General features: G+C 35.8%; 1 protein-coding gene across 1 annotated transcript in view; it reads left to right on the top strand.

The window, feature by feature from the left end:
- ROBO1 (roundabout guidance receptor 1) overlaps positions 1–12,110 on the top strand; it is a gene marked incomplete at both ends in the record, with an annotated part of 540,132 nt that overhangs the window by 490,284 nt on the left and 37,738 nt on the right. The window contains 2 exons of the mRNA XM_084291939.1: positions 5,910–6,107; positions 9,533–9,559. Coding sequence (XP_084148065.1) covers positions 5,910–6,107; positions 9,533–9,559 — 225 coding nt within the window. The remainder of the gene's footprint in view (positions 1–5,909; positions 6,108–9,532; positions 9,560–12,110) is intronic.

The raw sequence follows: 12,110 nt of genomic DNA, 5'->3' as shown, positions 1-12,110 counted from the left end.
CGACTTGCTGGCCTTACTGATACTGTTAGAAGGCATGAAGCAATCACACACTTTGGAGGGTGGTCAAATGTAGAAGTGTGCCTTTAACCTGGTAAGAGTCATATATTTCCATGTGGTCAGGGTTTGATTTTGTATTTTTTATTGCTTGCTTTTAATTAAGTGGTGTGGCCAAATCTACAGGTACTACAGTAAAAATCCCATAGTTTGGTTGTTACAATTGGATAACAAAAACCTGGAGAGAGGAGACTTGGGGGGGGATCCATGCCACTAAATGCAGCACAAAGGAATACCTAGACAGTGCTGCCATCCTGCAGGCAACTGAAAATTACTCCTGAAACTTAAGAGGAGTACTCTTCATGAGCACAAATCAAGCTAAAATCCTTGAGAAGTATGAATGACTCCAGTTTACCTAGCTCTACCTTGTGGAAAGGGAATATAAGTTCTCTTACAGCCCCCGCAAAGACTCACATTCTTAGCTGTTGGATGTGCTCCCAGCAGCGGGGCGGAGCAGACACTGGAGTATGCTGGTAGCTCTTTTGAAGAAAGAAAATTAAGTTGTTGATGTCATCAGCTGGCACCTTTCATCAGCAATAAATAACATGGTTACAGCGAGAGAGAAGGGAGGCCAGGCAGGGGGTGGAAAAGGGACTAAGGATGCTACTTTTAGAAGGATTGAAAGAGTCCTGACTCCCTGTACCTACACGCTCAAGGAACTGTGTGTTTGCCTCTTACAACTCCCAAGTTTCTATCTTTCTTTTGTTGATCCCAACTATTCCTTCAGGAATATTATTCTTGATATCTGAAATAGTATAATAGCTACTTTTATTTTTTTTTTCTGGAATTATGTCAGAGGTGATATACTGGTGATATACTATGTGATTTAGATGTTGACTTACTTTTTTTTGAAGAATTTTCCATCGAAATCAGTTTTTTTTTTTCTTACAAAAACATGAGACTAGATTGTGGCTGGCTCTAGAATGCCCAAAGAAGAGATTTAACACTTTTTTTTTCCTCCAGTATAGTCTACTCTCTTGTGCAGCGAACTCATTTTTAAGACTGTGTGCTGTGCAGGATGCTACCAGGTTCCTGACTGTGAGCAATATATCTGGGCAGGGTTTCAGCCAAATGTGTGACAGGAGGAAGCTTCACCTTTCAGGGGCTGCCTTCCAGAACAAGAGGGGAGAACAGGAGAAATTGGATTCTCAGAGAGCTGAGGCGTGCCATCATAGTACCATGCATCAGCTGAGCTGTGATAACTGACCTTGTGCACGCACTTAACCTGTTACAAAGACAGGTACAAATTGTAAGCTGAAAGCTCTTTCATTTTCCATGTCTCAGCTGACATGAAGCAGCTCACTGAGCTGTGGTACCCTAGACTTCAGTGCCACTTGGGACAAGCCAACAATATACTTGCTTGTTATTCAGAATTATGTTTCAGTGCTTAAAATCATGAGATCAGCTGAAAAATCATGCATCTTCCTGAAACACCCCACATCGGTGTTTTAATTTATTTATTTATATATTTTTTGATGGGCCTTGTAAAGCTTTGTGTAGATTTCCAAGGCCTAGAAAACCATTTTTTTTCTTCGTTTGAGAAGTTGATATTTTACATAACAAAAGACTACAAGAGCTTTGCTGCTAAGGAAAAAATACATACTTCATAAGAGCTATCTACAGCTCACTATAAATCCTTGTATGTATAATACTGTGCTGTGGAGAAAAAAAAATCTGTAAGAAATATGATAAAACATGTTTATTGTCACAGCATGTGACTTCAGGACATCAATTATAAAAATGCACTGTACAGAAAGGTGAGAATTATCAAATGAAAATGGTTTTTGCCAGTCTCTTGCCTAAGATTTGTCTAGTGACATGATACTACCTGTGGTAGCTCTGCTGTATAATACATCCTTGTTGGCAAATAAGTCATGAAATTGGAACATACTGCAACATATTTTGTTCGGGGTACCACCTATGAAAGGCCCCACAACACCAGTTAATGTGACTCATAAATACATAATTTGTATGAATACATGCTATGCATTTTTTTTATTGAAATGACTGTACAATTATAATTGTTGAGTGCATTTTTCAACTAGTGGATGTCTCAAGTGTACAAAATAGAGGAAAGTCTCGTTGAATCATTTTTCTAATTGTTTTGTTTAGGAGATGTGATTTGTGAAGCAGCTAAGATGCCTTTAGGGATATTATTCTGTCAGCCTTTCAAATGCTTCTAGTGTGATAGTTGTACGGTGGGTTTTGTTGATATTTTTGTCCTGTGGCCTGCAAACAACTTGATAACAAAAGGGACATTTTTTTTTCCTCAAGTATGCACTTCCAAACCAGCTTGATGCTATCTCCTCACAAGCTTTATGCTTTAAGATCAAACTGCAAAAATGTTTGTTTGTTTATTTGTTTGTTTGTTTTTCCCAGGTTTGGAAATGTGCATAACTACAAAGCAGTGTATTCTTAACCTTGTTTTTCATATTGCAACATGCACATGTATTTGAGGAAACATCAGACATTGTGTTACAGATTCCAGGTGTTTTGCTTGTTTTTAGTTGCCAAAATTATCAATGTCCACAAAAAACTATATATATCTTCCTATTTCCTGATTGTACATTCTGTATACTAAATGAGACAGATGTATTGGAAAGTACCATACTGGTTGTATACATACAGGGCAAAGATGAAGTTGATTGCACACCTGTAAACCTGGAATTTCCTGCCTTTCTAAAACTTTGGCGTTCAAATCTTAATTCTATATTAATCATTTGTGTAACATTTAACACTTTAAACATTGATTTTTATATTATTTACATTAAAGTGTTCCATAGAGAGTTAGAGGTCCCACTTCTTCCCCACATGAAGTTGTAACAAGATTTCATTGAAGTTTAAAATGTGGAGCTTCAGGACAGTCAGATCAGGCAGTTAGTTGGTGAGCAATAGCCATAGCAATATGCTCTGTGATAAAAAAGAAGGTTCTTATCTCAGGGTAGAAGACAAGGGGATGAGTCAGTGTAATAATATGCTGGTTTCAAGGAGTTGTGGGATGAGCCTGCTCCAACAACTCTGAGGCATTTTCAAGTACATTGTAAGCTGCGGCTGCTGCTCTGGCAGTAAGATGCACTTTGCCTTACAATGTTTATGTTCACTTATTATTTTGGCATGTTTCCCTGAGGAGTGCAAGCAGGAACAGGAATGTTGATTAAGAACCGTTTATATCTCAGGCAAAGTTTCCAGAAGTTTCCTGGGATGAAGAAACAGTACTTTTTTCGTTCAAGAGCTTTTTTCCTGACTGATCTCATGGGGCTATTACGAAGAGTGAAGATGCCCTTCTCAAAGAAAGGCTTCCTACATATTGTATATGGAATTCTTCAGTAATAAGGCATTAAATAGATTTGCTCCTCTTGCTATATATCTAGCTTGCTTTCTATCTTTAGAACATGAGAAAGACATGGGTTAAATGTGACCTTTTTGAAGCCCTTACAAGTTCTTTTTTATCATTCTGTATATATGAATATACATGTACACATATTCATTTTTCTTGTCACCATAGATGTAAATACATACCAGTTAATTCACTTAACAATCCACCTATATACAGTGTAGCGTAAGCCTCTTAAAAGCAAATACATTGTTATGCTGTTTTAATGCTTGCACTGGCTAACAAAATAATACCATGAGTTGAATCTTAATTAAAAATTAGAACAATAGGTGTTCAAAGAGATTATTTGGTATTTGATGTGTATAAAAATACTGTCCTTTATGGTTGTATTATTGACATGTTTTAAAAACATTCTCATTTGGCTTTTAAATTTGCATTTTTTATTTTATTATTTTTTATTTAATATATATATATATTTTAAAGGATTAGAGAAAAGCATTCATCAATCTTCTGAATTCAGGACCATAGTCCTGAATAGATTTTCACAGTCTGGAAATCTTTTTTCTATTCCATTAAGAAATGTGAGGTAGTATATCTGTTTAAAAATATAGAAACAGTAGAGTTACTCATTTTGAAAACAGACTGATGATGCAAGATTTCATATCTTAATATGGCCTCAGCTGCAAAGACACAAAAGATGAGAAGCAAAGTGACAGTTTTAATTCATTAGTCACAGTATACTTTATACATTTAAGCCCATCTGGCCACTTGTGTGGAACTTCACTTGGCTGTCTCCATAAAATCTGAAGCAACCCATCTTAACCTTGCGCAAATAGGCATGAAATCTATAAACCCAGCAGACACAAAGAGTGTATTAGTACAAAAGAATGAGTCTGCTTGCTGAACTTTCAGGCTAGGCAGTGCATTTAGGATCACAGAAGATACAGGGACCTGAAATATGAAATAAATTTTCCAATAAGTTAACAGTCAAAGGCAGCAGTGATTCCGTGGCCAAATAAGTATGTCAGAAAAACTGAAATCTGGAATTCTTCACTGAAAAAAAGTTGTTATTAATTTAACCATTTCCCATTCGTAAAGGTATCATTTTCCAGAGGAGGTTTGTTTTTTGTATGGTTTACTGTTATTTTGTACCCTTTTTGTATTGCTGTTTCTTATATTTTGTTTAGGTTTAATTCAGCAAGATACAAGATCTACCAAAGTAAACTAATCTATTCACTGGTTAGTCCTTTAGGAAAAGGTGTTGTTTTTTATGTGACTGCGTCTTAATTTCATTCATAGTTTATATTAATAGTATTGATAACGGCACCTTTCACCTTAAAACACTGATCTCTTTCAGAATATGTTGTCACTACCCATAGTATTAAAAATAAATAAATAAATAAACTTGGATTTACACATGAATAAAAATGGGTATTTCAAAGACTATGCTGTGGAATGTGTAAAGCAATATCTGCTCTGAGTAAAGGTTTCAAATTCTTGCCCTCACCCTGTGCAGTAATGAAATTTCCAGTAACCACTCACTGTAGTGGTAAAAAATCAGGAAGACAGTATTTTGTCTTTGAGTTGCTTCATTTTAGTTAGAAGGCATTGTTCAGTAACTGAATATTTTTATTACTGTTCCTAGAAGGTTCTTGCAAAAGTACAGTACAGAAAGAGAACAAAAGACTGATTATTGTTGGTGCTTTCTCTGTAGGAGAAAAAAAAAAGTTTAAAATGTGTAGAAAAATACCTGTTCTTCAGTTTGATTTGGTATTTTTAAGGATAAACAGTATTTTAGGAGGGCTACATGTCCAATAATAATGAGACTGTTTGACTATTTTTTTTTACCAATTTAGAACTCCTTTTTAGTCATTCTTGAGCTTTGTCATCCATGTCAAGTGGGCAGAATTTGGTTATTTTATACTTTTACTTCTTTATGTACTATTAAATAGTCTTTTTTAAACTGAGGTCAAAATGGGAGACTGCAAAGAGTATGTTAGACTGTATTATGATATTTAAGTCGTCTGTCAGGAACTGCTAAATTAAAATGTATCACTCAACATCAACCTCACGTGAATGAACTTTGAATTTGTAATTGATCTATGATTTTCAGTTATGAGAGTGTACATATGTGTACCTGAGTTCTGCACATTCACAGAGCCCTAAGAACACATTAAGCATGTTTCATATATGAGGTTTTGTCTACTTTCTGGTTTTTGCTGGCTTTCTGAATGATTTTTCCAAATTGATGTTGCTTTGCTAAAATTAAAAATAAAATAATCTAGTGGTCTGATTTTAGCAGTCACTACAAACGAAGCCCAGTAGATTTGGAGATACCTGTTTTATAAGAAAATTGAACTATTTCTACCTAGTCCTATAAAAAGAGATTTTCAAAAGCAATCTTAAACATATTGCCTTGAAGAACAGGACTACAGTTCTGTTGATTCTTTTCATGCTGCCTTCTACAGTTTTTCATTCAGATTAACTGGAGATTTGGGATGTCTTTTTTTTTTTTCCCCAGATTCTCATGGAAACCCTGTGTCTTCAGAAGATCAAGTCAGTTTAGCCCAGCAGATTTCTGATGTAGTAAAACAGCCTGCCTTTATTGCTGGAATTGGTGCAGCCTGTTGGATTATCCTCATGGTCTTCAGCATCTGGTTATATCGCCACAGGAAGAAACGAAGTGGACTCACTAGTACTTATGCTGGTATCAGAAAAGGTGCCATATTCTGTTTCAGTCCCCTAGCTGTTGAATACCTCTTTACTGGCTATTTACTGTATCATCAGTTTCTTGCTCTTATAAGATTTGATGCAGAAATTATCAAATTGTTTCAATATTTTCAGAAAGTTTGGATCAGCAGCTGGTGTAGAAAGCTCTAGTATTTACATAATGTGTTAACCTGGCTTTAAAGTATGAGTGTATAGCACCTAGATTGGCTTTTCATAAAGATACTCATACAACTGAGGAATGTCCAAGACGAATTTAAGTCTGGGAGCTTCCAATGTGTTCTTACTGCCTGGCACATATACCATCTGGAAAGGAAGCAACTGGATGATTGTTCATTGTCCCTCTCATTCAGTCTTTTGCTTACTGCTGAGAATACTAACAGTGGTGTCAGTTACAGTGATGCTTTGGGTGCGTGTTCTTGAATTTCTTCATATTCCTGGGTAATGTGGTGAAGGAGCTGTTTGTGAAAGCACAACCGTCAATAATACTTTACAAAATCCTTTCATAAATGCTGTTGTGAGGCCCTTCTCTGGGACTGAATTCTGGGACTATAAAATCTTGCATCTGCATTCAGTTACAATGACAGCAGTGGGACTAGCTTTAAAGCACTCTTCATTTTTGTGTTATCGATACCTTTTATATCAGATTGTCAGTGGACAAGCAGTGCTTTACACTATACTCCCTGACAACCAAAACTAGAATCTCTACTTGGAAGATCTTCTAGAATAAAAATGTGATTTCTCCTGATACAATAATCATTAAGGTTTAAGTCTTTAAGTCCTGACGTTAAAGCTGACTTCAATAAGTTGCGTTTCATTACATCTCAAAGTAATACCTTGTAGGCACTCATGGAGTGAAAACCATAAATTCTGGAATGAATCAGAAAATGGAAGATCCTGCTTTTAAAGAGAGATTTTGTTTTGATATTTGACAGTCAAGAGATAGACCTAAGCTTAAAAGGTGCACCTTATAACATGTTGAAAGGTGTCATGATGAAACTGCATTCTTTAGTCACTTCTAGACTGAATGTACGATGGGTGAGACAGATATACATGTATTTGTGGCAAATATACCACAAATGTTTTTAAACAGTAGTAGTGTGTTGGCGTGAAAAAGGGGCAGTGTTAAAAATAGTAACTGAGTGAATGGAAACCTAGAAATTGTTTTGGAGTACTGCAGGGTTCAGTTGTCTTCCGTGCTATTAAAGTATTAAAGCTGTAGGTAGACCCTAGCTCTATAGCTCTAGACTCTTAGTGAAGCTATAACCACAGAGATCAGGGACAAATACCGCATTCAATTTCATTCTTCTAGGATTTCTTAGATAAGACAAATCTCGACATACTGCTGCATCGGCCTGCTTTGTTTTGTTTTACTAATAGCATGCTGCCATACTGCCTTTCTACAGTTCTATCAAACTAACATCAATATGCTTTCAAGCAGTACCTATGATTAAGCAAAAGGCATACAATTTGTTCTTAAAGATGGTTACTTTAATGACATTGGCCATTGTTCAAAACAGCTGTGTTTTTCAATATCTGTAAAAAAATATCTTTTGTGTAATTTGGTAGGGATTTTTATAAAAACATACAGAAAAGTAGGGTATGCATCTCCATTATCAAGTATTCCTCAAGGGGGGGGAGGAGGAAGGGAAGCTATTCTTAATGAAATACAAATTGCGAAGTAGTTTGCCACTCTGCAGTGCATAAAGTCATCACTTCAAGTGCAAACTTTCTTCAGTCCTTGCATTTATTTATTTATTTTTATGTTTAGCTTCAGGCCTGACATCTGTTGAAATACTTCACTGCTCCCACACACACATTGTAATAGTACTCTTAAACACTCAGAAGAGTTTATTAATAGAAGCTCTGAGAATTAAGTTGTTCCTTTGTGTGATAGCTGTAAAGAGTTCATTTAGGTGAACCTCTCTTCTTTTGTTCCTCAATTCTTTAAAAACTAAACTAGTATTAGTACTTAGCTCACAGGCGAGTAATGAGTCAGTATTTTAACTTTTTTTTTCATGTCCTTGTGACTGCAAATTAATTTTGAGACACTTGATTCTCTTTTGAATAGCTTTGGTTTAAGTGCACCTTCTATTTTAATGAAAGCTTGTTACTATGGTTCTATATTTTTTAATGTAGCTAAATTAAATTTGACTGTGTGAAAAGGCCTAGCTCAAAGAAAACACAATGGAATTCCCACAATAAAGAGCTGTACTATAAATGAAGCTTGAAATGGGCAAAATGCTCAGAGCATTTTTGCTTTTTGTCATATTCCTGGAAAATAAATTGGCTTGGAAAGAGTGGGGGGAAACTACAGCATTTTCTAAATTGTAACAAGACACTCTAGAGCCCCCACCCCAAAACCTTGGAACTATTGCAAAAATTGCAGTAATGGTTGTTTTCTTAGTCAGAATATTTTATTTCTGTGACAGGTTTGCCAATCCATCTAAGGGTTTCTTTTAGTGAATATTTTATTGTTTCTCTTAAATTTCTTTTTGCTTTCAGTAGAGCAAAAGGGACAATATTAACCTTTTTCTGCCCATCAGTGGTAGAAAAACTATACTGTCTTCTCGACAGGAGGGGGAGCATGTGCTAATAGGAAGAGCAGATGCTAGCTAGCACTCTGTATTTGGATTACAGACTTTATTGATCCAAAGTGGATTTATGGTGGCTACAAAAATGAAGACTGTCAAGCAATGTCATTGTTCCTTTGTTAACCTTTCCTTTGTAAAGCCATGGATTGAAAGGTAGAAAGGTGTTACATCTAGTGATATTTTTTACCTCTTTTTTTATGATTACTTAAGGAAGATCATATCTGTTTAGCAGTCTCTTCTCTGAAAACAAAAATGAGTTGCTGCAGTAAGTTTTAGTGCCTTTTTTTACAGTGAGAGTTGGTACCCTTCTTAAATCATATACAGTAAAATAGCAGTTGTCTTTGTTCCTTTATATGATAATTATTTTCTTACTGAATACTTAGAAGTGTGCCTGTTAGTTCAGCATAATGAACATTTACTTAGTGAGCTGCAGATAAGATTCAACAGGACCTTGATAAAGCTTTGTTAAGGAATTTGTCATTTTGCGTTCTAAAATGATTAACAGTGTAGGGTTTTTGTTTGTACTAGGATTTTCAGAAAACCGTAAGATACCAAATTGAGGAATACTGAAAGGTTAAACTAGTTGTTCCCCTCAGGAGCACAGTGAAGTATCAAACTTCTTTTCAGAATGGTATCTGTGGAGACAAGCTTCTTTCTGAATCGCAAATTTAATTTTATTTCTATATTAATGTGAATGAACTACTGGGTTAGATATTTACATTTGTTTTATGTTCAGCTGTCTGCTAGATTTATACTAATGTGGTATGTTTCCCTTTCTCTCTTCAGCTTAATAACCAGTTTGTATTTTGTTTTGATTTTTCAGTCCCGTCTTTTACCTTCACACCAACAGGTATATATTTGCACTTTTCCCCCCTTCTTTGTTACTTTAGCATGCGTTTGTGGTACTGTTTCTCTTTTTCTGACGTAACCAGCCCATCTGTTCAGAAGTGTTTAAAACAATTTCATTAATGACGGGTATCATTATTTTTTTCTCTAAGTAGAGTATACTTGCTTTGTAGCTGACACTTTTTTTTCCATTTGTATGTACCATTTTGTCATGTGATGCAAGCACACCATTTTGTAGCATGCTCCTGTCAGTTAGTTCAACCTGGGCTCTCTTCTTAGTGTAGCCTTCTACATCTAGTGATTCAAAGGTACTTCTGATGAAGGAGGAATGACTTAGCAGAGCCCAGATGCTGACTTGTAAGGGAACCGGTGGGACTACAGTTGGCAAAACATTTGCTTGTGTCTTCCCTCTGAAACTGCATTAAACCAGTGTCCTAGGAGTTCTCTGCTTTGGCAGATACAGGAAATCAAAGTGTGTTATCAGTTAGATTTCTTTGCTTGCTGCCTTAAGCTGTATTTGTGCTATGAAACTCTTAAGCAGTCAACTTGTTCTACATAAAGCTGCATTTCAAATTCAGGGTGGGTTTAAAATCATCTTCTTTTTCTTTATGCTTAGAAATGTGCAAACTATTTCCATGACACACACCAAGCCATAGCCCACCAGAACTTTCAGTGAGAGCCTTTCTGTTCTGTAGACTGGACCTTCAGTCAGTCCCATAGTCTGGGAGTTCAGAAGCTTTTCCTCAACAACGAATACTATTCAACACATTCACTATCCACCGTTGTACTGCATATATTCCTTTTAGCTACAAGCTGAGTGAATAGACAGGTCGTATCTTTCTCCTCTGTTCTAAATGCCTTATTGTCTATGAGACTTGCAGGTCATGTAATACCCAGGCAGGTTAAAAGCCACCTAACTATTCCTCTGCACAAAATCAGCTCGAAATACTTAGCTCAAAATAATAGCTCAATATCACCATACTAATTTGGCCTGTGGACAGCAGCTGTGTTACATCCTTCCAGGTGTGACTGCAGCTGAAACAATCTCATGTATATCTGCATTGATCCATGCAGACCTAGTGGTAATGGGTTAGATTCTTATCCACATGCTTTTAATCACACTGAATAGTGTCTTGTTTCAAAAGTCATCCTATTATGTTCAGTGGAGTTGCTTACTGTTCAGCATGAGTCAGAGTGGCCCTTAATGTTTCTGAAGTCCTTTGAGATCCACGGTAGAGACTAATGCAAATTATTATTTTGCTGTTACTTTAATTGGCTTAACAGAGAGCTTCTACTGCAATCACAATTGTAGCATGCTACTGAAATTCCGCAGAGGTTGGTAGGTTAGCTAATATACATTTTTTCAGTTGGATTCTTAACATTAAAGGAAAATATCACAGCTCCATAAGATATGTCAGAGCTGCAAAATAAATATCACTGAGATTTTTAAAGAAGACATTGGAAAAACACAAAGTATGTAAAATGTTTAAAGGAAAAAAATCTTTTTTCAATCCACAATCCCAGTCGTGAGTTCCACTGACTTTAAATGGTACCATATCCTCTTCTTTAGCATTACCTACAGTAAAAGACTTTTACCTGTAGCAAGGAATTCTACATTTTAATCCTGTTACTGTAATCACTGCCAGCATTTATCTCTCTCTTGCAGGCTCACAGTTTGGAGTTCTTCTAAAGAGCAGAATTCGACTGCTTTTTTTTTTTTTTTTTTTTTTTTTAAGATATTCCTAGATGGAAAGTGTAGAATCCATAAGCATTTGCAGGGAGGCAGTCTCCTTAACCCTTTGCCTAGCCCAATGCAAACCCCAAAAATATACAGCACTGTTTCTTGTTGGATGTATACATCCTGTAACATAACTTTTTTAACCATGATACCTCATTGTGAAGGATACACAATCCATGCCAACATATAAAGCATGTGGTTGTGCACTTAGTTAATGTATGATGCTTATGAAATGCTAGCAAAACTGCTCCTACTAATTCAGGAAATATTCTTTCTGCCAGTCACTTTTTACCAAGATTTATACTTCTAAGGTTTTAGATTTAAAAACCAAGTATCATTATTAAATGCAATTGTAAAGTGTTATAAAATACAAAGCTTCTGTGGATTTTTAGAGTATGCTTGTTCCATGAGTAAAGTGCAGTAATGTTCAGAAAAAAGCATGTTTTTGTAGGAGGTCCAGCTGTAATGAGCCATTGTTTATGTTGGAACTAAAGTCTGTTATAAAATCATACTACCTCTTTAATCTTACCAAAATAATAAGGTAGAGCAAAGCTTTAACATCTAGTCATTCATGAAATAAATATATGACCTAAATTCTTCCACAGAGTAACTCCACTGAAGTCAGCAGAGTTATGTTAAGGATAAGTTCAACCTGATGAATGGCTTCCTGCCATAAATGATACATGTATTTGTTTGTGTTTTTCTGAATGTAACTGGAATATGAAACTTTGATGAAGCTAAAAGTAGCAGTTATCAAGCATTACAAGTATTACGTATAAACTTGCATTTGAAGGAATTACTTTCAGAATGAGACTCA

The sequence above is a fragment of the Netta rufina genome (genome assembly GCF_964035555.1).
Source record: "Netta rufina genome assembly, chromosome: 1".
In the NCBI taxonomy this organism is placed as follows: Eukaryota; Metazoa; Chordata; class Aves; order Anseriformes; family Anatidae; genus Netta; species Netta rufina.
The sequence above is the reverse complement of the archived record's forward strand: the minus strand, read 5'-3'. Positions and strand labels throughout refer to the sequence as shown.